At 42.6% G+C, this 27626-nt stretch overlaps 1 protein-coding gene across 4 annotated transcripts in view; it reads left to right on the top strand.

Annotated features, from left to right (window-relative positions):
• Nucleotides 1-27626, top strand: part of TFG (trafficking from ER to golgi regulator) — a 48200-nt gene that overhangs the window by 15084 nt on the left and 5490 nt on the right. For all 4 annotated transcript variants that reach the window (XM_077482517.1, XM_077482516.1, XM_077482515.1 and 1 more), the window contains exons 2-3: nt 3231-3440; nt 14629-14712. In XM_077482517.1, coding sequence (XP_077338643.1) covers nt 3257-3440; nt 14629-14712 — 268 coding nt within the window. In that variant the 5' untranslated portion in view covers nt 3231-3256. The remainder of the gene's footprint in view (nt 1-3230; nt 3441-14628; nt 14713-27626) is intronic.

Genomic DNA, 27626 nt, shown 5'->3' with positions numbered 1-27626 from the left:
CATTAAATATGCATTTAGCAATTTATAGATGTTTTGAGATTAAAGGCTTAGTTCACCTTTTTTTTTTTTTTTTTTTTTTTTTAATTCCAGCTCCCCTATATACCAATATAGTATGAATGTAATTATTTTGCAAAAATAAAACATATTTCCATTGATTCTACGCAGGCTTGCCTCACTCTCTTCATAGCTGGCTTCATAGAGACTTTAGGTTATGATACAGGAAGGAGTTGACCAGCTGATCTCATTAGCACACACCCTGCATAATCTACCCTCAACTGGTCAACACTTTCCTGTGTCATGACCTAAGTCTGTCCTGGAAGTAAGGCAGAAGTAATCAAGCAGTGTGTTTAAACGGCTAAATTTCTTTTGAGAGCTATTGCCAGAAGTGATGTTTGACGTCGCTTCTGCTCTTCCATGCCATGGAGCTGAGCAGGGGCCACCCCCCCCCCCTCCTCGCGCGGCAGCCAGGCATACACTGGAGAGGACGCGATCATCTCTGCCGCAGCCGGCGGGTTCGGTAAACAGTGGAGATGACCGGAGTGAGGTGAGAGGGGGTGGGCACCTCTCCCGCCCCCGATAAGTGATCTCCCGGGAGAATCCGCTGCAGAGACCACTTTTATCTTAAAGAGAAACGCACGGCGTTCCTGAAAATACCAGGGTTATGGCAGCTAGCTGCTGCCAGAACCCCGGTATTTAGCGTCAAAGTACCGAAGTACGGGTCTGTCGTTTTGCGTGAAGTGGTTAAACCCTTTTTGGACGGGCCAGCTAGAACTAATTGTGCAATCATTTGGAAAACGGAAGATTGTGGGTTAAAGAGAGCGTAATGAATGGATCCTGTCACCAAAATAATCATCACTTTTTGCCCCCTATGTGATGGCGAATTTTTAGCACCTCTAGCACCCATCTCCCCCCCCCCCCCCCCCCCCCAAAAAAAAAAATAGGCATCCGACCCATACGCTTTTATATTTTACCAAAACATTGGGTAATTTTATTGTTTTTTTGTATTTGCCCCTAAAAGTAATTTTTAATGTGGGGTGTTTTTTATTCATATTTTATTTCTCTGAAAATTTGTGTTATCTTTGCGGTAATAGTGTGTGACCTAAAAAATTGGAACTACCACTATTTTGTTCTCCAGTCCCTGCTTTCAGAAAATATAAATTTGGGAACATGTTACATGTTTGACCCATAAGATATGTATGTTTTAAAAAAAAAAATGGCTCCCAACTTAACTGGTTCCTAGATTCAAAGCCTTTTTGTCAAGCCCTACTTTATCATATCCCAATGATAAGGTGATACTTTTGTGGGCGTACTGTATAATATTATCAATAGCTGACAATGTGGAACCTGTGTGTGTTTTTTGTTTGTTTTGTTTTTTATTTTTTTTAAATGTAGCCTTCCTGCCAGCATTCCAAATGTAGTACTAAGTATTAAATGCGTATTTGTTTTTCTTCAAATTATCTAAATCCTTGTTTTTATATCCTGGATCATTCTAATGTTTACATTTTTGTGAACTAAAACTTTGTCATAGATGAGTGTGACCATTTTTCTATTTTCCTTGTGATATACACACACACACACAAAAATATTTATTTATTTATTTATTTTTTTTTTATTGCATAGTTAAAGGGGGTTTCTGCTTGAATTTATTTTATTTTTATATAAAACGCATGCATTTTACTGCAGGAAAATAGACAAGTGTAAATGGGTTGGAAGATTTGGAAGCATTTTCACTTCTTCAGAATAAAATGGGATGTTCACAAACTTGCTACTGGTATATTATATGCCTATTGTTTGTAGGGGCTGCAGGTGGCTATAGTGCAATCATATTAATAGCCAAACTTTACTCTTTGTGAGGTTATTTTTCCTGTTACTGTCATCTTGTTTTTCTTTGCAGTTGTAGTACTTATAATTCTTGATTATATGAGTATTTTAATATTATACAAAAAAGAGGATCAGTGTTTCCTTATCCCCATATACACCCACGAGTTAAAACCTGCAATCTCCCATGTCCAATGTTGGGCTTCAGATAATATCTCAATCCAGAATTTCCTTCCTGAGTAATCCATGCTCAGTACTTTGATCCTTTAAAAGTTCCATTCACTGCCCCATAGAAGATAAACGCTGTAGTTGGGCACAACACTTATCAGTTTCACTCTACACAAATAGCAGAAACCGCATCCAGCACAAACTTCCTGTCCCTGCTTCGGTCTTGTGTGCACACCAAGCCCGGCCCTGCTTCTGCCTTACTGCTAGTAGGACCTCACTTTTCAGTCCTTCTCCAGCCACTCTTCCAGGTCCATGCACTCTAGCTGTTCCGGGGACTGCAGACCTTCCACTTTTCCCCACTCTCACTGAATCTCGTCTCTCACCATCCTTACAAAATAAGAAACGCTTCTTGCGCAATAAAAACATCAGATTTTTTTTATTCGCTGTAAAATTCAATACTCGTGCAAATGGTCTGATACCTGAAACCAACTTGAATTTGCAGAGATATGAATGGTACTCATTGGAAATCATGGGGTACGACTTTGCAGTTCCAAGTCGTAGGACAAGTTGCACAAGTGTGAAAGGGGCCTTAGGCTAGGTTCCAGTGCGTCCCTATGCACTGTTTCAGGTCCAATTTCAGTCCAAATGTTTGGCTGAATGCGGACCTGAAACTATATGGGGAAAGATGGGGAATTTTTGGCTGAATTCAGACCCGATACTGACCAGAAGACGCACAGGACTCCGATAAATTTCGCTCCACAGCCATCCTGGGCCTCTGTGAGCCGGCTCCGTTGAGCCGGTCACAGTCTCCAGACTTGCAAATTGGATGTGGGAAAACCTGCATCCAATTTGCAGTTGTGTGAACCCAGCCTTAGAGACTGATATTGCACTGCTGATGAAAGTCCCTTTTCTGCAGTTCTTGGGGGTTAGGTAGGTTTTTTTTTCCTGTTTCACAATGTAGTTCATAATGCACCTGTCAACAGAGAAGGCACAGGTTTTGTTACCTGTGGGAACTGTCTATTGAGACAATATTTTTATATCTGATATGGGAGGTTATGTCATAGAAGTTCCTGCTTCAAGTGGTGTGTGCTGGCCACTTATGTTCTCAGCTATGTGCTGTGGTGAGTTACAGTTCTACTTTACCCACAAGTTCGCTGTCAGATATGGGACACTTTTTTTTGGTAATGGTTGGTAAAATATTTAGATGTTTTGATTAGTAATATGTTTTTATATTGTCTCTAAAGCTGCTTAAACCACCACGGACTCCAACATGAATGGCCAACTGGACCTAAGTGGCAAGCTGATTATTAAGGCTCAGCTTGGAGAAGACATTCGCAGGATTCCAATCCACAATGAAGACATCACCTATGATGAGCTGGTCCTGATGATGCAGAGAGTATTTAGGGGAAAACTCTCTACCAATGATGAAGTAACCATCAAGTATAAAGATGAAGGTAAGTTGTCTGTTGTGTGAATGACAAAGGCACTAAGACCAGCTGAAATGTAACTATTTAACTGAATAAATTAGAATAATGCCAGGAGTTAATAGGGAGTATATAGCAGAGCTGCCTTTATTTTCAGGTTTTCATACAGAACATTTTAGTGCAATTTATGCAAAATAAAGAGAAGTAGATGGAACCATAGAGTGAATAAACTGCTCATAATTGCAAAACTGCTGATTTAACCCCTTGCCGACCGGCTCGCATGATATGTCGGCAAAATGGCACGGACAGGCATATTAACATACCTGTATGTTGCCTTTAAAACACGGCATTGTGGGCGCGCCCGCTGCAAGCTTCATGAGTGTGATCGCGGGTCCCACGCACTCTGTCCGTGGGGATACCTGCGATCGTCTCACGGAGAGGAAGAATGGGGAAATGCTGATGTAAACAAGCATTTCCCTATTCCTGGTGACAGGACACTGATCACAGCTCCCTGGATGCCAATTTTGTTTGGGAGCCATGTCACACCACTGCGCAATTGTCAGTTAAAGCGACGCAGTGCCAAATCGCAGAAAGTGCTCTGGTCTTTGACCAGCCAAATGGTCTGGAGCTAAAGTGGTTAAAGAGTCTTCTAAAGAGCTTACTATTTTTCATAGACTGCATTGTCTTTTGCATATAAAACAGACAATTCCATAGCTCAACTCACCAACCAGTCTACTGACCAACCAAATTAACCTGTCTAACCATCTGTTAAAAGCAGGGGTTTAGTTGGCACACATTTGCAAACACATGTGAAAGCTGCAAGGCCTTCGTCACGGCACCCTATGTTGCTTGCAGTCCTAACACTACTAATTTATAAGTGTATCCACAGTGGAAGCACATGCTTGGAATGGATAGATGTGGGACAGGTGCCTGGAGACTGCCCAAGCTCCATAAAAGGAACAGGAGTGCATTGGACACCCAGCAAGAGCACAATGGCAGCGAAGGTGCCCAGTGTGTCCTGGGACCATATATACACACAGTAACAAAAAACTGGCCACTGCCCACACCCATAACTGGCCTTCATAGTGAGGAGCCTATGGAGGACATATACATATAAAAAACAAAGACCGTTCCATAGCTTAACTCGCCAACCAGTCTGCTGACCAACCAAATTAACCTGTCTAACCGTCTGTTAAAAGCAGGGGTTTAGATGGCACACATTTGTAAACGCATATGAATGCTGCAAAGCCTCGTCACAGCACCCTATGTTGCTTGCAGTCCTAACACTACAAATTTATAAGTGTCTCCACAGTGGAAGCACATGCATGGAATGGATATAGTAGATGCATTGTCTTTTGCAGTTTAATCCTCCTTGTAACATTCTCATTCAAATATCCATAGTATTGCCCATTTCTTAACATACAGTGCAGCCGGAAAGTATTCACAGCGCTTCACTTTTTCCATATTTTGTTCCAAAATGGTTAAATTCGTAATTTTCCTCAAATTCTACAAACAATACCCCGTAATGACAACCTGAAAGAAGTTTGTTCGAAATCTTTGCATTATTATTATTATTATTATTATTATTATACAGGGTTTATATAGTGCCAACTGTTTATGCACCGCTTTACAACATGGGGGCAAACAGTACCGTTACATTGCAATTAAATACTGTAGGGATCAGAGGGCCCTGCTAGTTTAGAGCTTACCGTCTTAAAAATAAACAAAAAAATTACACATACATATGTATTCACAGCCTTTTCCATGACGCTCAAAATTTAACTTGGGCGCATCCTGTTTTCACTTATCCTTGATGTTTCTGCAACTTGATTGGAGACCACCTGTGGTAAATTCAGTTGATTGGACATGATTTGAAAAATCACACCCCTGTCTATAAAAGTCCCACAGTTAACAATGCATGTGGGAGCACAAACCAAGTCATGAATTCTAGGGATTTGTCTGTAGACCTCTGAGACAGGATTGTATTGAGGCACAGACTTGGAAGTGTACAGAAAAATTTCTGCAGCATTGAAGGTCCCAATTAAGGATGAGCTCCGGCGTGTTCGCACAGTCCATGTGCAGAGCTCACCATGAAGTCGGCATTTCGCTGCGCTAATCGCTGACAGTAAGACATTTCCTGATCTCTGCAGCTGCGCATCGGGACCATGTCTCACTGCCTGTGATAGCGCAGTGCCGTCTTCTTGGTGGGCTGTGTAAACACGCCGGAGCACATCCTTAGTCCCAATGAGCACAGTGGCCTGCATCATCTGTAAATGGAAGAAGTTTGGAACCACCAGAACTCTACTCAGTTTGGCCAGACAGCCCCCTCTAGGAAAACGGGGGAGAAGGATCTTAGTCAGGGAGGTGATCAAGACTCCGATGGTCACACTGACAGAGCTCCAGTTTTTCTCTGTGGAGGGAGGAGAACCTTCCAGAAGATCAACAATCTCTACAGCACTATACCAATCGGGCCTCTATGGTAGAGTGGCCAGACAGAAGCCACTCCTCAGTAAAAGACACATGGCAGCCTGGAGTTTGCCAAAAGAACCTGAAGCGCTCTGACATGAAACACAATTCTCTGGTCTGATGAAACAGATTGAATGCTTTGGCCTGAATGTTAAGTGTCATATCTGAAGGAAACCAGACACCGCTCATCACCTGGACAATACCATCACTACAGTGAAGCATGGTGGTGGCAGCATCGTGCTGCAGGGATGTTTTTCAGCGCCAGGAACTGGGAGACTAGTCAGGATTGAGGGAAAGATGAATGCAGCAATATACAGAGACATGCTTGATGTAAACCTGCTCTAGACATCAGACTGGGGCGAAGGTTCATCTTTCAACAGGACAATGACCCTGGCTACGGGACAACTCTGAATGTCTTTGTGTGGCCCAGTCAGAGCCCAGACTTGAATCAGATTGAACTTCTCCAAAGAAATCTGAAAATGGCTGTTCAATTGCTCCCCATCCAACCTGATGAAGCTTGAGCGGTCCTGCAAAGAAGAATGGGAGAGACTGTCCAAAAATAGGTGTGCCAAGCTTGTAGCCTCATACTTAAAAAATATTTGAGGCTGTAATTAGTGCCAAAGGTACTTTAACAAAGTATTGAGCAAAGGCTGTAAATACTTATGTACATGTGATCTCTCACACACACAAGTGAGTACACTTCTCACATTTTTGTTAATATTTTATTAGATCTTTTCATGTGACAACAATGAAAAAATTACACTTTGCTACAATGTAAAGTAATGTGTACAGCTTGTATAACAGTGTGAATTTGCTGTCCCCTCAAAATAACTCCACACACAGCCATTAATGTCTAAGCTGCTGGCAGCAAAAGTGAGGTTTTTTTTTTTTTTTTTCTTCTTTAACCACTTCAGCCCCGGAAGGATTTACCCCATTCCTGACCAGAGCACTTTTTGCGATTCGGCATTGCGCGGTTGGTGCGATGTTGTACCCAAACAAAATTGACGTTCCCCCCCCCCCCCCCCCCACAAATGGAGCTTTCTTTTGGTGTTATTTGATCACCTCTGCGTTTTTTTTGATTTTTTGCTCTATAAACAAAAAAAGCCCCAATTTTGAAAAAAACACTTTGCGTTTATTGATTGGTTTGCGCAAAAGTTATTAAAGTTAACAAAATTATTATTATTTTTTTTTACTAGTAATGGCGGAACTTTTTTATTTTTTATCGTCACTGCGACATTATGGCAAACACATCGGACAATTTTGATACATTTTTGGGACCATTGGCGTTAATACAGCGATCAATTCTATAAAATTGCATTGATTACTGGAAAAATGTCACTGGCAGTGAAGGGATTAACCACTGGGGGGTGGGGAGGGGTTAAGTGTGTCCTGGAGTGTGTTTCTAACTGTCTCGGGGATGGGCTAGCAGTGACACGACACTGATCGCTGCTCCTTATGACAGGGAGCAGATGATCGGTGTCCTGTCACTAGGCAGAACGGGGAGATGCTGTGTTTACAATGGCATCTCCCTGTTCTTCAGCTCTGACACGATCACGGGTATCCCTACGGACATAGAGTCACGCGGGCATGATCACGGAGCTCGCGGCAGGCGCATGCGCCTGCACGACGGGAAATTCAAAGTAACGTACGAGTACATTGCTTTGCCCAGCAGTGCCATTCTGCGGACGTTTATCTACAGGAGTCGGTCAGCATGTGGTTAAAGCTTGGCTGAAATGTATGTTTAACCACTTCAATACTAAGGGTGTCATATGACGTCCTTGACATTGCATGAGAATATCTGAATGATGCCTGCAGCTACAGGCATCATTTAGATATAATTCTTTCCGGCTGGCGATTCTGTGCACAATAAGAACTATCATAGCGGCGGTTCTGCCCTCGATCGTTCTTATAGGCGACGGGAGGGGAAAAAACAAGGTGCGCAAAAAAGAAATTTAAACCGCCCCTGTCCCCGGTAGCTCACGTTCAGAAGCAAGCGCACATCTAAGTCCCGCCCACATATGTCAACGCCATTCAAACCACACGTGAGGTATTGCTGCGTTCATTAGGGCGTGTGCAACAATTCTAGCACTAGACCTCCTCTAACTCTAAACTGATAACCTGTAAAAATTGTCCAAACTTTGCCTATGGAGATTTTAAGTACCAAAGTTTGGCGCTATTCCATGAGTGTGCGCAATTTTAACGCATGAAATGTTGGATTTCTATTTACTTGGCGTAACATCATCTTTCACATTTATACAAAACGATTGGGCAAACTTTACTGTTTTGTATTTTTTAAGTCGTGAACGACGAGGCGTTTGAAAAAATATTGCGCAAATACCGTGCAAGATAAAAAAAAAAAATGCAATGACCGCCATTTTATTCCCCAGGGTGTCTGCTAAAAAAAACATTTAATGTTTGGGGGTTCTGAGTAATTTTCTAGCAAAAAAATAGATTTTTACATGTAGGAGAGAAGTGCCAGAATAGGCCTGGTATTGAAGTGGTTAAACACCATGAGCAAATCCGTTCTATTCAGCCAGCTAACATTTAATGGTTTGCCACATCATCATGCTGCGTGGAGAAATGAGCTTAACAATAAACCAACCTTGCCACCTGGTGGTGCTAACGGAATATGCATCAACTGCGTAATGCAGCACTGTGTTCAGTAACTATTTCTCGCTTGGGTTTACAACTGTTTTTAAATTAGCATACTGACTTGTATAAAAATGTAACCTCTGAAGACTTGCGTCCTGTGGAAAATATTGCATTTTAAAGTATAACGAAAGACCAAGCCTTTTTTTTTTTTTTTTTTTTTGTAACGTGGAGAAGTATTAGAACACCTGTCAGACTTTTATTGCTGTCTGCGCCCCCATTAGGGAGTTTCACTCTCTATTTGTTCTGTTTGGGATTTTCTTTTACTGTCAATGATAATGGTAAATGGAGTTGTCCCCAGAAGAGTAACAGAGGAAAACTTCCAAGGAACTTCCTTAATTCGCAGGGATTCCTTCTTGCTACTTGTTGTGGCTATGGGACAGTAAGGCTCCATGCACACTGAAGCTCAAAAAAGCTTTTTTTGGACGCCAGATTGCTGTCAGAAAAAGCTGGTTGAAAAATGTGCTTTTAACAGCATTTTGTACTAGCGTTTATAATAAAATTACACAGAGGACACTCCAAAAATCCCACAGTGCATTGAAAAAATAGAATGCCGAACACTAATGTGGGTTTATGAGCGTTTATGGCGTTTGTCGTTTTTTGGCGGTGAAAAACTGCACTATGAATGCAAATTTCTGGCATTCAGAAAAAAGCCCATAAACTCCACTGCTCATTAAAGCTAAACATCCATGTGTGAAAAAAGAGAATTTGTTGGGACTTTAAATGAGGAATAAAGGGGCCGTTCGAGTCCCCTCCTCCATCCCGGTTCAATATATTAAATAAAAGACCACAAATGGCGGGACTTTTCCATGAAACACACGGGAGCAAGGAAGTAAATTAAATCAAAAAAAGTTTTAATTGATTCAAATTGTCAGAGTATTCATATTGATTAATATTGTTACACTTACACAATTCATTAGAAAATATTGCACATTAACCACTTTCAGACCGGACCATTTTGCTGGTAAATGACCAGAGGTCTTTTTACACTTTGGCACTGCGCTGCTTTAACTGGTAATTGCGCGGTCATGCAATGTTGTACCCAAACAAAATTTGCGTCCTTTTCTTCCCACAAATAGAGCTTTCTTTTGATGGTATTTGATTGCCTCTGCGATTTTTTATTTTTTGCGATATAAACGTAAAAAGACCGCAAATTTTGAAGAAAAATTATATTTTCTACTTTTTGTTATTAGAAAAATCCAATAAACTCAATTTTAGTCATACATTTAGGCCAAAATGTATTCAGCCACATGTCTTTGGTAAAAAAAAAGTCAATAATTGTATATTTATTGGTTTGCGCAAAAGTTGTCACATCTACAAACTAAGGTACGTTTTCTGGAATTTACGCAGCTTTTAGTTTACGACTGCCTATCTCATTTCTTGAGGTGCTAAATTGGCAGGGCAGTACAAAACCCCCCCAAATGACCCCATTTTGGAAAGTAGACCCCCTAAGGAAATTGATAAGAGGCATGTTGAGCCCATTGAATATTTTTTTTTTTTGCCTCAAGCGATTGAATAATGACAAAAAAAAATTTTTTTTTTTTTTACACAGTTGTCACTAAATGATATATTGCTCACACATGCTATGGGAATATGTGAAATGACACCCCAAAATAAATTCTGCTGCTTCTCCTGAGTACGGGGATACCACATATGTGGGACTTTTTGGGAGCCTAGCCGCGTACGGGGCCCCGAAAACCAAGCACCGCCTTCAGGCTTTCTAAGGGCGTTACAGTTTTGAAGGCCATAAAATGCCAAGATGGCACAAACCCCCCCCAAATGACCCCATTTTGGAAAGTAGACACCCCTAAATTTAGGGGTACACTAGTGAGACTAGGTAATAAATGGCGGGTGCCCTGAAACTATAAAAAAATAACTAACCAACCAGCGTCACCTGTAACAGTTATATGGTGATCACTGGTGAAAGGGTTAACTAGGGGGCAATCAGGGGGCTTTATGCGGTAGTATATGGGGGTCCCTGGCGCTATAAAAAGCTGCGGCGAACCTAAATACCTGCCTAACTAGCGTCACCTGTGACACTAATACAGCGATCAGAAAAACGATCGCTTATTAGGCTGGGTTCACACTGGAGCGATGCGGGAACGCCACGAATGCGCGGCGGGTTCCCGCATCGCATGCCTCCCGGCGGCAGTTCACACTGCCCTATGCGAACTGCTGGGAGTGTCAGTGAAATGTTACTGACACCCCCAGATCAGTTCGCATATCGCAGTGCGATCTGCAAACTTGGATCGCATGGTGTGAACACCCATGCGATCCAATTCTGCTGCGGACCAAAAAAAGGGTCCCGTGCGAGTTTGCGGCGGGTGCGGCGGGTGCGACACGAATTCAGCCATACTATCTGTATAGCTGAACTCGAATCGCACAGAGATCGGATGTGATTTGCACTGCAGTGCGGTGCGAATCACATCCGTTCTCATAAACCGCTGCAATGTGAACCCAGCCTTAGTGACACTGGCGACGGGGGGTGATCACGGGGTTAAACCTTTATTGGGGGGGGGGTTAGGGGGTACCTTAGAACTAAAGGGGGCTAACCCTAACTGCCCTAACAGTTATTAGTCACAAATGACACCCGCTGGGTGATCAGGGGGTTAAACCTTTATTAGGTAATAAATGGCGGGTGCCCTGAAACTATAAAAAAATAACTAACCAACCAGCGTCACCTGTAACAGTTATATGGTGATCACTGGTGAAAGGGTTAACTAGGAGGCAATCAGGGGGCTTTATGCGGTAGTATATGGGGGTCCCTGGCGCTATAAAAAGCTGCGGCGAACCTAAATACCTACCTGCCTAACTAGCGTCACCTGTGACACTAATACGGCGATCAGAAAAATGATCGCTTATTAGGCTGGGTTCACACTGGAGCGATGCGGAAACGCCAAGAATCCGCGGCGGGTTCCCGCATCGCATGCCTCCCGGCGGCAGTTCACACTGCCCTATGCGAACTGCTGGGAGTGTCAGTGAAATGTTACTGACACCCCCAGATCAGTTCGCATATCGCAGTGCGATCTGCAAACTCGGATCGCATGGTGTGAACACCCATGCGATCCGATTCTGCTGCGGGCCAAAAAAAGGGTCCCGTGCGAATTTGCGGCGGGTGCGGCGAATGGCTGAACTCGAATCGCACAGAGATCGGATGTGATTTGCACTGCAGTGCGGTGCGAATCACATTCGTTCTCATAAACCGCTGCAATGTGAACCCAGCCTTGGTGACACTGGCGACGGGGGGTGATCACGGGGTTAAACCTTTATTGGGGGGGTTAGGGGGGTACATTAGAACTAAAGGGGGCTAACTCTAACTGCCCTAACAGTTATTACAGTCACAAATGACACCGAAGCAAAAAAAAAAAAAAATGACATTGGTGTCACTGTGACTGGGGGGCAGGGGTAATTGGGGGGGTGATCGGGGGGGTGTGAGTGTGCCTGGCATGTTCTACTGTGTGTGTAGAGTGTTGGTGCAACTCACCGATCCGCTCTCCTCCGTGTCGGAACGAAAAATACCGACACGGAGGAGAGAATACATCACTTCCTCTCCTGTGTTTACATTACAGGAGAGGAAGTGATGTCACGGGGGATTTCTATTCGTCGGGAGCGATCGCGAGGGGGTGGCCATGAATGAATGGCCGCCCCCTCGTCCCGGATCGCTCCCGGACGAAAACCGACCGCCGCAGGCACCGGGCGGGGGCCCGATCGGGCCCCCGACCCGCGGGAAGGCAGGGACGTACAGGTACGCCCATATGCCTGCCCGTGCCATGCTGTCGACGTACATCGTCGTGCGGCGGTCGGCAACTGGTTAATTGACATTCCAACAAGGAGTTGGTACATAAATTATAAGATACAAACAATTGGAAAAAGGGAATTGGTGACTGTACAAATATTGTAAAAAAAAAATTGAAATTAAAATAAAAAAAGCGAACACATAAAAAAATTTAAAAAAATGGACACAGGCTAACATAGAGTGGAGTTTATGGGCATTTTTTTTTTTAAAAAGCCCATAAACTCCAATAAACTGCAGTTTATGAACTCCAGTGTGCATGGAGCCTAAGTGAAAGTGAATCTCCCCAATGGGACACAGACGGCAAAGGAAACTGACAGGATTATAACTTTATCCAAAAAAATAAAAAATGTGCCTTTTTTATACATTTTAATACCTCAACTTTGGTTTGATGGGAAAATATTTCAGACACTCTAATGATGTTTATTAACTACTTTGTTTTCATATTTTCAGAGTTTCTAATTTTTCTGTAAGTTTCAAAAATTGGTGGGTAATGGTGAGCCCGATTTATTCATCTCCTACTTATATCTAAAAAGACTGCCTGCTGTCTGATCCCACTCACCCTGCTGTATCTGAAGGAGACTCCCAAACCCTACATTTTCTGTAATGACAAAGTATTGTGCTTTTTACTTTTGGCTACATTGTGAGAGAGTTCTACAATAAAGTGTTCTTTGTGTCCCTCTGGGGCTCTTACCCTTCTTTTTATCGCTTAAGACGACAATAAAATCTGGTAGAGGTTGTTGTACTTTTACAATTATCCAAGACTTTCCAGACATAACTGGGAGGTATACTTGTGTATGTCACAGCAGGTGGAAATTAATGAAAACCTATTTGAAGGGATGTTGCAGTCTTAGTGTGACTAAACCCAGAACCTGAATTTGCTATATCTGATCTCCCACAGTACACAGAACATGGAAATGCAATTAGTTTAGTAAATATAAACTGCTAAATACTCATTCTCATCAGCAGTATAAAGCAGTCCTGTGGCTTCTATCAGTTTCTTGTAAAGCTTGTAGAAGGCGTTTTCATTGCTCCCACATTTGTCCTATCAGAATCCAGGACCCCTGTCCCTCTGGACAGTGTTGATTGGCCCTGTTCTGTTCACGTGCACCCTCCTAGAGGGAAAAAAAACTCTGGCAATACACACCAAATTAAACATGTGCAGCCTTACTCTCTAGTAGGGGTGCAACAGATCGTCACCGATCCGTGTTTCCGAACGGGTTACCCTGTTCGCATCGGCACACCACGCGATCAGCAGAACGCTCCACTGATCACGCGGCTTTGGAAAGGCCGCGCCTTCAGCCTAGCTCCGGAGCGGCAGCCATCTTGGTACACCCGGCGGCCGCCGTCTCGTCAGGAAGTGGCGTTTCATCGCAGCCATCTTGCTACACCCCACACTCCTGCACAGTAATGATAGAGTGAGAAAGGGGCAAGCGGACATCTTGTTACACCCACTGGAGTTTTAGATTTCAGTTATTTTCAACACAAAACTGAGCTTATATGCTTAAATACAGTATTTGTAAATCCGATGGACTGTTTAGATGTTACATTTTAAAAGCGGCAGCAAACCTGCCAACCTTGCATAGCTGCAAATGTGAAAATCAGAGGTGTTCTGTCACATTAGCAACCATGTAAGGTCGGCAGGTTTACTGCTGCCTTTAAAATGTAACATCTAAACAGTCCATCGGATTTACAAATACTGTATTTAAGTATTTAAGCTCCGTTTTGTGTTGAAAATAACTGAAATCTAAAACTCCGGTGGGTGTAACAAGATTTGTCTTGTGGTGTGTGCTTTTGCTGATCCGAAAAATGATCTCATCCGTGACTCTGATCCGAGGAACGATCCGCTCCGTGAAGGATCAAACAGCCTTTTTACCCAATGCAGAGGGTTAAACCCTTAGTTTGCACAGTGAGTATAACAAGCATTCTTTACCTGCATATACAGGCTGTTTTTTACTGGTGTGGGTTTAGTAACACTTTTTAGGTTTTTGTTTTATGATCCAACTTCTAAGAATCTTCTCAAAACTGAAGTATTCGTGTGGGGTGGATGTCAGAAAGTGCAAGATGCCTGACTGTCCCTGGCTTCCAGAGGTGCAGCCCCTGATTTTCTTTAGGTACTTGGTGACCCTTTATAAAAGCAGTGGTGACAGTAATGTGTTTACAAGAGACTTGCATACTATAACTTCTGGCATATTGCAGCATTCTAATATTATTTTTATTGATGACCGCTGTTTTTAAAATGGCAATATTTTTACTTTTGTGTTTCAGCCATCGCTCAGTTATTGTATTTTTTTTTATTTTTTATATTAGATGGAGATCTCATCACTATCTTTGATAGTTCTGATTTATCATTTGCCATACAGTGCAGTCGAATACTGAAGCTTACATTATTTGGTGAGTGTGATTTTTGAATTTCATTACTTAAGTTGCTAGCTAGCTGTTGATTTCTGTATGACAGGTAATCTTCCCTCAATTTTTAAAAACTGAGAGAAGCATGGTGTTCGTAATGGAAGAAACAATTATTTGTTTAGCAACAGTATTCTTTTACATGGTATGTATAAGTTGAATTGTGTTGTTGTTGTTTTTTTATTTATTTTTATCAAAATTTTATGTAATCTGAGGTCTTTTTCAGAGAAATATTTAACAATTATTACTCGTTGAAGAACACAGCCATTCTCCTCCTTGATGGATGGGTTTTGATGTCACCACCTACAGGAGCAGGGTGCTAGGTACAGCTAAAGTAAAAGCACACCCAGGGGGAGACCCGCTGGAGGTGGCCAAGCCCCACATCTGCAGTGAGGAGTTCCATTTTCTAGTGTCCTGCTCCTCTTTAGTAGCATGTAAACAGTTGTGTTCTTTTGTTTGTTTTTGGATGCATTTGATAGTTTTAAGATTTTTGTCTTCACTCAACTGTGGTGTTGGTGACAGGTGAGTATTCTTGTTCTGGTTAGTCCCTGCACATCCACCACCGAATGCTTGCTTGGGGGTGGGGATGCATAAACTCAGTGCATGGTAGGTGCTCGCCCCTCAGACGCGTACAGCAGTCACCCGGGTCATATGATCAGAGATTCCACCCATAGATCTCTTCCTTGGAGAACTACAAGTCCCAGGTTTGCCCTCAGGACTGTGAAATATTCTCCTGTGTTGGGGATTGGGTGCATCGGCTTACTTTATAGGTGTTAGCTTTCTACAGTTGCCAATCCTACCCCCCCCCACTTGTAGCTGATTGCCAGTAACTCTGGTAGATGCACAGTGGTCCTCTCCTTCCTCAAGCAGCTTCCCTTGTGAGCTTATAAATATTTCTAAAAGAACTGTGCTCAGCTAATGGGGTTTGTAAACAGTTTGTCATTATTTTGGGGTTATGGGGGCCTCCATCCCCCACTGCTAGTCTTGTATATGCGATCCAGGGATGTAACGGCTTGGAGCATTATTCCCCCAGGGGGAATCCGGGGCTGTGACATGCAGTGGGCAGAGGCCATGAATCTACTAGATTTGGTTGCATGCATCTGAGTTTCTCTGTCTACGTGGCAAAGAAATGGTGATAAATTCTGCTCTTGATTCTTGGGGGATCCATTCCACTTGCAACCCCACCCCCAGCTGGAATGAGCTACCACCTCCTCCAGAGGTGTGGAATGATGTTTGGCCCTCAGTCCTGTCAGGAGAAAGGTTTCGGCCTGGGTTGTTGTTTTTTACGTCTTTTGGCTCCTAGTTTGTACACTCCCGGGTGAGGACTCTAAGGTAGTTCCCCCCTTTCTAAGCCTCTTGCCCCCATGAGCTTTGAATCTTGTCTTTATCGGCCCTACAAAAGCCTCCCTTTCAAAATGTCTGAGAGATTCACCTTTAAACTCTAGCGCAGAATGACTTATTAGTGACTGTCACTTCTGCACATTGGGTGTCCAAGCTTGCAGCGCCTTTTTACGCCGTATGTAGTGTCGGCTTTTTATCTGTGCATGATTTTTAAGTAGCCATCGCAAGAAGTCTGCCCCCTGGGTGTGCTTTTAATTTTTTAATGTAGTTGCATCTAGCATCCTGCTCCAGTAGGTGGTGACTTCAAACAATCTGTCATGAAGAATGTCTGTGTCCTTCAATTAACACAGATAAAAAGGTTTTGGTGTGATCAAAAACCACATTTTTAAAGGGTGAACTAATGGATAATACATTTAAAGAATCTGATGCAGACATGACTCCAGCTTTCATATTTTTGTGTTTTTGAAAAGTATACCATGTGTCAGGATTCCTTCAAGATCTCGGCACAGGTTTTCCTAAATGTTGTGTTAACTTTTTGTGCACTGGTCCTGTTTACAGATCTTGCACTAGATGGCACTACAGTTCTTCATGAAAAACAAGTAGGTTTTATAATTGTAGTCACTGAATGTATAGAGATCATCAAATAAGTATCAGGACTGTGGCCTCTTGATGGAATGCTGTTGAAAAGCAGTTGCTATAGCAGCACTGTTTTAATTCCCCTTAGGACACAGTGAAATACCATAGAAAACATGTGGCATTTGTTGCTGAATACGTGTAATTACATATATCCATCTAGTTGATGATCAATTTAACTTGCTATACAAACAGTGTACCACTTAAATAAATAAATTCTTCTGGAGGTTAAATAATTAAAGTTAATACAGTATTAACTGCAATTTTCATTATTATTTTATTTGTTTTATTCCTTTTCAATTAAAGTACTGAGAACTGCATGGAAACTTAATACAAAAATAAATAAATTACTTCTAAGTAAAATCTTTAGCTTTTTATTATTTTTTTTCTTATTCCTGGAATAGTTACATTGTGGCAGATCATACAGTACATCTAGTAATTCTGTAATTGTCAGTTAAGCACTGCATGCGTGGATACTGGCAAATCTGTTTTACCTTTTTAGCTTTATCTATATGCTATCTTGTGTGATCTGTTTTTCAGCATTAGTGAGATGTGATGAGGAGGGTATTACCATTGAAGGAAAGTGATATAATCCTTCCCTCACAGGAAGTTCTCTGTAGGAACTGTTCTTTGCCAGTCTAGCCCTGTTTTCTGCTCGAATTCGAAGGAGCAGAATAGAAAACTTCTTGGTCAAAGGAATTTTCAGACAGTGTACATTGGTGCAAAAATAGTATTTAGTCAGCCACCAATTGTGCAAGTCCTCCCACTTAAAAACATGAGAGGCCTGTAATTGTCGTCATACCTCAACTATAAGAGACAAAATGTGGAAACAAATCCAGACAATCACATTGTCTGATTTGGAAAGAATTTATTTGCAAATTATGGAGGAAAATAAGTATTTTGTCAATATCAAAAGTTCATCTCAATACTTTGTTATATATCCTTTGTTGACAATGACAGAGGTCAAAGTTTGCAAAACCTCAGACGGGCCTGGACATGTACTAGTTTAAACAGGGGGGCACGTCTGGCACTGCAGGATCTGAGTCTCTGGCAGTGTAGTGTGTTACTGATGGTAGCCTTTAAGTTGGTCCCAGCTCTCTGCAGGTCATTCACTAGGTCCCCCGTGTGGTTCTGGGATTTTTGCTCACAGTTCTTGTGATCAGTTCGACCCCCATGGGGTGAGATCTTGTGTGGAGCCCCAGATCAAGGGAGATTATCAGTGGTCTTGTATGTCTTCCACTTTCTGATTATTGCTCCCACAGTTGATTTCTTCACACCAAGCTTCTTGCCTATTGCATATTCAGTCTTCCCAGCCTGGTGCATGTCTACAATTTTGTTTCTGGTGTGCTTCGACAGCTCTTTGGTCTTTACCATAGTGGAGTTTGGAGTGTGACTGTTGGAGGTTGTGGATAGGTGTCTTTTATACTGATAACAAGTTCAACCAGGTGCCATTAATACAGGTAATGAGTGGAGGGCAGAGGAGGCTCTTAACCACTTTCAGACCAGACCACTTTTTGCGATTCGGCACTGCGTCGCTTTAACTGACAATTGCGCGGTCGTGCGACGTGGCTCCCAAACAAAATTGACGTCCTTTTTTTCCCACAAATAGAGCTTTCTTTTGGTGGTATTTGATCACCCCTGCGGTTTTTATTTTTTGCGCTATAAACAAAAATAGAGCGACAATTTTGAAAAAAACGCATTATTTTTTACTTTTTGTTATAATAAATATCCCCAAAAATATAAAAAACATTTTTTTCCCTCAGTTTAGGCCGATACGTATTCTTCTACATATTTTTGGTAAAAAAAATCGCAATAAGCGATTGATTGGTTTGCGCAAAAGATATAGCGTTTACAAAATAGGAATAGTTTTATAGCATTTTTATTAATAATTTTTTTTTTTTTACTAGTAATGGCGGCGATCTGCGATTTTTATTGTGACTGCGACATTGTGGGGGACCCATCGGACATTTTTGACACATTTTTGGGACCATTGTCATTTATACAGTAATCACTGCTATATAAATGCAGTGATTCCTGTGTAAATGACACTGGCAGTGAAGGGGTTAACCAGTGGGTGGCAGTGTAGGGGTTAAGTGTTCCTAGGGGTGTGTTACTAACTGTGGGGGGGTTGGGCTTTCATTTAGTGAACACTGATCTCTGCTCCAATCACATGGCGCAGAGATCAGCGTCACTAGTTGCTAGGCAGAATGGAGAAATGTTGTTTACAACGGCACTTCTCCATTCGGCCGCTCCGTGAGACGATCGCGGGGATGCCCGTGGCGACCGGACTCACGGGGGTCCCGACCAGCGCGGGAGCGTGCCGCCGGCGGCGCGAACCCGATGGCAGGGCGGCAAATTTAAAGGGACGTACATGTACGCTCATTTGCCTGCCCGTGCCATTCTGTCGACGTACATCGTCGTGCGCTGGTCGGCAAGTGGTTAAAGAAGAAGATACAGGTCTGTGAGAGCCAGAAATCTTACTTGTTTGTAGGTGACCAAATACTTATATTCCACTATAATTTGCAAATAAATTCTTTCAAAAAAATCAGACAATGTGTTTGTCTGGATTTGTTTCCACGTTTTGTCTCTCATGGTCGAGGTATACCTATGATGACAATTACAGGTGCCTCTCATCTTTTTAAAGTGGTTGTATAGTCATTTTTGGGACTTTTACCTACAGGAAAGCCTATAAATAACGCTTACCTGTAGGTAAACAAAATATCTCCTAAACCTGTACGATTTAGGAGATATTCACACCTATGCAGTTTTGCCTTTGATCCATTTCTGCAGTGCTTTTTGTTGTGCATTTTTGCACACACGTTTTTGCTTTATTTTTATTTTTTGGGGGCAATTTGTTGTTGGGCAGATTTAAAAAATGCAAATTGCTTAAACGCACTACATGCTTTTCTGCAGCTTCTCCGTTTGAAGTCTATTGAACCAAAACAAAGCACTGTTTTGCGCTGAAAAAATTCCTTGACCCGTTCCAATTAAGCAGCGGCTGAAAAAGGGCATAGATGTGAAAGTGTCCCATAGGAAGCCATGTTAAATGAACTGTAGTTTGTTCAAAAAACGCATGGATATGAACAAGGCCTATGAACTTTAGCAGCAGCATGCATTTTTTTATTATTATTTTTTTTTATCACCTGACATAGTGGGGTTAAAAAAAAAAAAAAACTAAAATTAGCCCTATATGAAGGGTGGAAGGGAGTCTTAAATCTTTTATATACTAAAAGCTGAGACTTTTTAATTTTTTTCATGGATATGATCATTTTAAATATAATGCACAATACTTGTAAACTTTTAGTTTAAATGTAATTGTAATGCCTTTATATTACTTCTAGTTGATCAGCCTCCACCTTCTCTGGGTTCAGATGCTGATCTTCCCTGCACACAGTCTTTAACCACTTGCCGCCCGTCCTATAACAAAATGACGGCGGCAAAGTGGTTTCAAAATCGTGACCGGACGTCAGGGGGCGCACATCGCGGGGATCGTTGTTGTGGGGTGTCAGTCTGACACCCTGCAACTATGATCTCGGTAAAGAGTCTCCGATGGAGACTCTTTACCATGTGATCAGCTGTGTCCAATCACGGCTGATCACAGTGTAAATAGGAAGAGTCGAAATTTTTTTCGGTATTTTTTTTTATTTGTTTAGCAAAAAATAAAAACCGCAGAGATGATCAAATACCACCAATTTGTGGGAAAAAAATGATAAAAATGTCATTTAGGTACAGTGTAGTATGACCGCGCAATTGTCACTCAAAGTGCGACAGCACTGAAAGCTCAAAATTGGTCTGGGCAGGAAGGTGTTTAAGTGCCCTGTATTGAAGTGGTTAAAGTAATTTTTTTTTTTTAAATAACAAACATGTTATACTTACCTGCTCTGTAATAGTTTTGCACAGAGCAGCCCTGATTCTCCTATTCTTGGGTCCCTCACAAACGCTTCTGGCTCCTGCTGCCTTCAGAGTACCCCAATAGTAAGCTGTAAAGTATAGTATAGAATGCCGCTATAGCAAAGTAAAAAAACTTCTGACTTTAGAACCACTCACTTCCTGCCCAGGACTACTTGTCCCATGAGGTATTGCACCTCACACATACAAGTTCTTGGGCACTTACTGACATGTATAGATGGTGTACTAAGCTGTATGTGTACTGCACTGTATTTCCTGATATGTAAACAAATAATGCATTCTCTATGCAGGCTGACTAATCTATTCTGAATATAGTTGACAACTATTTTAATAATCGATTAGTTGACGATTTTAATTGATTCGTTGTTTCGGCCCTAGTAAGGAGACTATACAACACCTGTCAAATGCCCTCTAAAGAGCAATCCAAATGCAGCTTGCTTTTTAGAGAGCAACGCTAGCCTTAACTTTTACTAATTAGGAGTTGTAAAAAGCCTATGGCCGTATGTTACCCAAACAAAATGAATGTGTTTTTTGTATTTGATCACCTCCTGCGTTTTTTATTTTTTACTTTGTTTATAGCACAAAAAAAGCAACAATTTTTGGAAAAAACAACTTTTTTGCTTTCTGCTATAAAACAAATCTACTAAAAATATCAAATTTCTTCATCAATTTGCCATTTTGTATGCTGCTACGTTTTTGGTTAAAAAAAAAAAAAAAAAAAAATCCCAGTTGGCGTATATTGATTTGTGCAAAAGTTATCACATCTACAACTACGGGATAGTTAGGAACTTTTTACTTTATTACTAGTAATAGTGGTGATCAGCATGTTTTAGCGGGACTACGACATTGCAGCGGACGGATTGGACACGAAGTGACACTTTTTGGGGACCAGTGCAAAACCATGCACTGATGCTGTATAAAGGACACTGGCAGGGAAGGGGCAGCTTAAAAAGTTGTGCGGGCAGCAGGGGAGTGTAAACAAGCTTGTGGGTGGGGGGGGATCTGGTTGTACAGAACATGGTACTTTCTCATTTCTGCTGAGGTTGACCTCGCTGAATCCAGTGCAGCTTATTATAAGTATTTAATGATCAAAATTTCAGAGTGCTGTCTGACAAACATGTTTTCTTATTTATATGTTGTGCTTTTTATTTATTTTTATCCAGATTGTCTCAGCACTTTCTGCTCCATATCAGTTACTGAGTCTTGGCACCAAGATATTTCATTATATTATCCAGATGCCTCTGCAGAAAAGCCATACTTACTCATATATTCTGACTTATTTGTTTTTGTTAACACTGAACAATCTGTTCACATCATCATGTGCTTTCTTGTTAAAACATGTATTTGATACTTGAGCCACAATAACTGATGCTTTGTATTTTGAAAATCATTGAGATGATGGTTCCTTTTTTTTTTTTTCAAATTTTTTTCTTCTTATTGGATTAAATGTGTGTCCAGACTGTGACGGGAGTCACTTTGGGGGGGGGGTGGAACTCAGAATATCTTGGAGAGGTTGGGAAACCCTTGCTCGAGCACCTCATGCACCTCCTATGTCTAAATCACCCTGTGTCTCTAATAGGGGCACAGGGTGACCGAGAAATCCTGTCTGATCTGTACTAAGCGGACTCACTGTACAACCACACTAGAATGACGTGTGTGTGTGTGTGTGTGTGTGTGTGTGTGTATAGTTTAATTTTGTTGTGTACTCTTTGCTGGGTCTTTTGGGATGTGGCTGTATTCTGTTGTCTGTCTTGGAAATTATGGGATGTGTAAGTGTGTGTGCTTTAAGGTGGGGGGGAGGAGGAGATTCTTCCAACAGCTCACCCTGCTGATTGGACAGTCTACCCCACCCAGAATGCGAAGGGGAGGGGGGGGCCCTTGTTTTTTGGTTGTCAGTGGTTTGGAATATCTGATATCTATAGTCGGACTGGAGAAAGCAATATATAACGAAGCACTAAAATAGCATGTTAGACGTTTCATTACATTGGTGGCATTGGGATGCTTCCGGCAGTCTGGGACATCCAAATCTCCACCTGGATCCAAGGTCCATAACTAAGGGAATGAATGGCGGTTTGGCAAAATCATGGATTTCAGAGAAGAGATGCTGAATGACTCAGAAGGGCACTGGAAGATATAGCGTTTGCTGGCTGTTCAGGAATGGGAGCTGGAGATCACCTACAGGCGGTTGCTAGACTCTGCTCTGTGCCAGGGCTTGGCTCCCTTTGCCTGGGACTATCCAAGTACTGGCTGAAGCTCTGGCAATGTGGCATAGTGACATTGTGCTTTGCCCACCTGCATCCGCAGCTATGGACGTCTTATGGCAGATGCAGCAAGTGCTGACTGACCTTGACGAGCTTGTTTCTGCATGGGAGGATCTTGAAGGAATGCATCTCAGCAGCCGGATGAGGACATGGGAGATGGAGCAGTTGGCTCATCTTTCCAGCCACAGATTATATGGACCTAATCTACTTTTCTGTAGAGGAGGAAGCACCCAGCGAACCCCCAGCAGATATGCTGGCAACAGCTGTGGAGTTCCACGGAGCCGGGGCAGTCGGCCTCCCTCCCCAACAGTTAGCCACAGGTAGATGCTGTAGGGTCACCAGCAGAAGCTCTGGAAACAGGGCAGAGTGCTGCTGGCCTCTGCCCTCCACTAACAGAGGATGGATTTCCTGTAAAGGTGGATGGGACTTCAGTCTCCACTTGTATACTCCAGGGATGCTGGTAGTCGGCCCAGATCCCCAACAGCATGACGGAGTGAGCCCAGTCACCCTATAAGCTCTCTGGCGGCTAAAGGGACTCCAGGGAGAAGGGCTAGTTCACACTTCTCAGCGGTGGGTATGTTCTCAAAGAGGCAGAGGTTGGCTGGGTAATGCTTGTAATGCATGTTTTAGACAATTTTATTTGAGGTACTGTGTGGATAAAGGCATTGGGGGACTGCAACTACTGACCAACTTCCGAGTCAACCCATATGGGGTCTCCTTTGTTAGTCTGCTGCCAAAAAGGGAGAGATGTGATGGGAGTCAGTTTGGGTGGGGGGGGGGGGGGGCATGGAATCATGCTGCCATCATTGCTGCAGAGGTTGAAGGGGGGGGGGGGGGGGTCAGCTTTTCAGTGCTCAGACCATATGCCGCACACTGCATCAAATTGGTCTGCATGGCTGTCGTCCCAGAAGGAAGCCTCTTCTAAAGTTGATGCACAAGAAAGCCTGCAAACAGTTTGCTGAAAACAACAAGCAGACTAAGGACATGGAACCATGTCCTGTGGTCTGATGAGACCAAGATAAACTTATTTGGTTCAGATGGTGTCAAGCGTGTGTGGTGGCAACCGGGTGAGGAGAACAAAGACAAGAGTGTCTTGCGGACAGCAAAGTATAGTGGTGGGAGTGTCATGGTCTGGAGCTGCATGAGTGCTGCTGGCACTGGGGAGCTACAGTTCATTGAGGGAACCATGGATGCCAACATGTACTGTGACATACTGAAGCATAGCACGATCCCCCCTCCCTTCGGAGACTGGGCCGCAGGCCAGTGTTTCAACATAACGACCCCCAAACACACCTCCAAGACAATCGCTGCCCTGCTAAAGAAGCTGAGGGTAAAGGTGATGGACTGGCCAAGCATGTCTCCAGATCTAAACCCTATTGAGCTTCTGTGGGGCATCCTCAAACGGAAGGTGGAGGAGCGCAATATCTCTGTCCATGACATCAGATCCATGATGTCTTGGAGCAGTGGAAGAGGGCTCCAATGGCAACCTGTGAAGCTCTGGTGAACTCCATGCCCAGGAGGGTTAAGGCAGTGCTGGAAAATAATGGTGGCCACACGAAATATTGACAATTTGGGCCCAATTCGGACATTTTCACTTAGAAGCGTACTTGCTTTGATTGCCAGCGGTTTAGACATTAATGGCTGTGTGTTGAGTTATATTGAGGGGACAGTAAAAGTACACTGTTACACAAGCTCTACACTCACAATTTTACATTGTAGCAAAGTGTAATTTCTTCAGTGTTGCATGAAATTATATTTTAAAAAATGTGAGGGGTGTACGCACATTTTGTGAGCGTGTGTGTGTGTGTGTGTGCGTGTGTGTGTGTGCGTGTGTGTGTGTGCGTGTGTGTGTGTGCGTGTGTGTGTGTGCGTGTGTGTGTGTGCGTGTGTGTGTGTGCGTGTGTGTGTGTGTGCGTGTGTGTGTGTGCGTGTGTGTGTGTGTGCGTGTGTGTGTGTGTGCGTGCGTGTGTGTGCGTGCGTGTGTGTGCGTGCGTGTGTGTGTGTGCGTGTGTGTGTGTGTGTGTGTGTGTGTGTGTATGTATATATGTATATATACTCACACAGTACAGACCAAAAGTTTGGACACACCTTCTCATTCAAAGAGTTTTCTTTATTTTCATGACTATGAAAATTGTAGATTCACACTGAAGGCATCAAAACTATGAATTAACACATGTGGAATTATATACTCAACAAAAAAGTGTGAAACACCTGAAAATATGTCTTATACTCTAGGTTCTTCAAAGTAGCCACCTTTTGCTTTGATTACTGCTCCGCACACTCTTGGCATTCTGTTGATGAGCTTCAAGAGGTAGTCGCCTGAAATGGTTTTCACTTCACAGGTGTGCCCTGTCAGGTATAATAAGTGGGATTTCAAGCCTTATAAATGGGGTTGGGACCATCAGTTGTGTTGTGCAGGAGGTGGATACAGTACACAGCTGATAGTCCTACTGAATAGACTGTTAGTTGCTTTTTTCTTGCCCTAATACAAATTCTAAGTAAAGAAAAACGAGTGGCCATCATTACTTTAAGAAATGAAGGTCAGTCAGTCCCAACAATTGGGAAAACTTTGAAAGTGTCCCCAAGTGCAGTCGCAAAAACCATCAAGCGCTACAAAGAAACTGGCTCACATGAGGACTGCCCCAGGAAAGGAAGACCAAGAGTCACCACTGCTGCGGACAATAAGTTCATCCGAGTCACCAGCCTCAGAAATCGCAGGTTAACAGCAGCTCAGATTAGAGAACAGGTCACACAGAGTTCTAGCAGCAGACACATCTCTAGAACAACTGTTAAGAGGAGACTGTGTGAATCGGGCCTTCATGGTAAAATAGCTGCTAGGAAACCACTGCTGAGGATAGGCAGCTAAAGAACACAAGGAATGGACATTAGACCAGTGGAAATCTGTGCTTTGGTCTGATGAGTCCAAGTTTGAGATCTTTGATTCCAACCACCGTGTCTTTGTGCGACACAGAAAAGGTGAACGGATGGACTCTACATGCCTGGTTCCTACCGTGAAGCATGGAGGAGGAGGTGTGATGGTGTGGGGGTGCTTTGCTGGTGACATTGTTGGGGATTTATTCAAAATTGAAGGCATACTGAACCAGCATGGCTACCACAGCATCTTGCAGCGGCATGCTATTCCATCCAGTTTGCGTTTAGTTGGACCAACCTTTTTTTTTTTTTCAACAGAACAATGACCCCAAACACATCTCCAGGCTGTGTAAGGGCTATTTGACCAAGAAGCAGAGTGATGGGGTGCTGCGCCAGATGACCTGGCCTCCACAGTCACCGGACCTGAACCCAATCAAGGTGGTTTGGGGTGAGCTGGACCACAGAGTGAAGGTAAAAGGGCCAAAAAGTGCTAAGAATCTCTGGGAACTCCTTCAAGACTGTTGGAAAGCCATTTCAGGCGACTACCTCTTGAAGATCATCAACAGAATGCCAAGAGTATGCAGAGCAGTAATCAAAGCAAAAGGTGGCTGCTTTGAAGAACTTAGAATATAAGACATATTTTCAGTTTCATACTTTTTTGTTCAGTATATAATTCCACATGTGTTAATTCATAGTTTTGATGCCTTCAGTGTGAATCTACAATTTTCATAGTCATGAAAATAAAGAAAACTCTTTGAATGAGAAGGTGTGTCCAAACTTTTGGTCTGTACTATATATATATATATATATATATATATATATATATATATATATATATATATATATATATATATATATATATATATATATATATATAATATTTTTTACAAAATAGTATCATGTTGTGTACTTTTTGCTTGGTCGTTTGGAGTGTGGCTGTATTCCATTGTGTCTGTCTGGCTTGGATATTATGGGATGTGTAAGTGTGTTTGCTGGGAGGGAGGGGGATTCCTCCAGCTTTCCCTGCTGCTGATTGGACAGTCTGCCCCGCCCAGAATGCATAGACGGAGGGATGTCTTATTACCTGTGTTCAATTAACTGTTCATGTTGAGCAACCAAATGAGTACTGCTTTGTTGGTTGCCAGCGAGTTGGAATATCTGATATCTATATTCAGTCTGGTGGAAGCGGTATATGAAGAAAGGAGTATGGGGCGTTTCGTTAGACATAACCCACATTTTATGTTCCAATCGCTTGCCTCTTCTCTATTTTGTTTTACCTTGATTTTCATTACTCCCAGTCACATTGTCATGATTGTAAAATCCTTGCAGGGGCGATTTCTAGACCAGTTCCTACTGGTGTAGACCCCAGCAGAGCTTCCCACTTAAGTGAAATTAAATGGTTCAATATTTGACTTTATTTTTATTTTGGAGTAGCAGAATCAACATAGTTAAACAACCAGGCTCATCCTTTTCTTTTTCTTTTTTTTTTTTTTATACCAAATCTCTACTCTCACACTTGGGTGTGACCAGCCAAAAAAGCTCAGAACCAACGTTGCAGCCTTCACTATATCATGGTCTTTGCAGCCACCCCTCGAATTGCCAAAACAAGGACTGTGGACAATCTAAACAAAAACAGACCAGGGCAGTGTGTGCGCTAGTAGTGCAATAAACTTCTTTATTAAGCAAAGATAAAATGACACAATGCACTCACATGCTCCTGGAATGACACCAAGCTCATCACACAACATTGCCAATCCATCTTCAGAACCCCTGTATGTATGTCACTAAATGTAATCCACTCCAATAAAGACTCCTCGCCCCCCTATGTCTGTGTTAGGAAAGCAGAGCAGGGAGGTGGCAGCAATAGTGGTTTGTGTATGACAGCCG

Source organism: Lithobates pipiens, unplaced genomic scaffold (assembly GCF_037356315.1).
Source record: "Lithobates pipiens isolate NorthernLeopardFrog02 unplaced genomic scaffold, aLitPip1_a1.2 Scaffold_16, whole genome shotgun sequence".
Lineage (NCBI taxonomy): Eukaryota > Metazoa > Chordata > Amphibia > Anura > Ranidae > Lithobates > Lithobates pipiens.
Note: the sequence above shows the minus strand (reverse complement) of the source record. Positions and strands in the feature narration are given on the sequence as shown.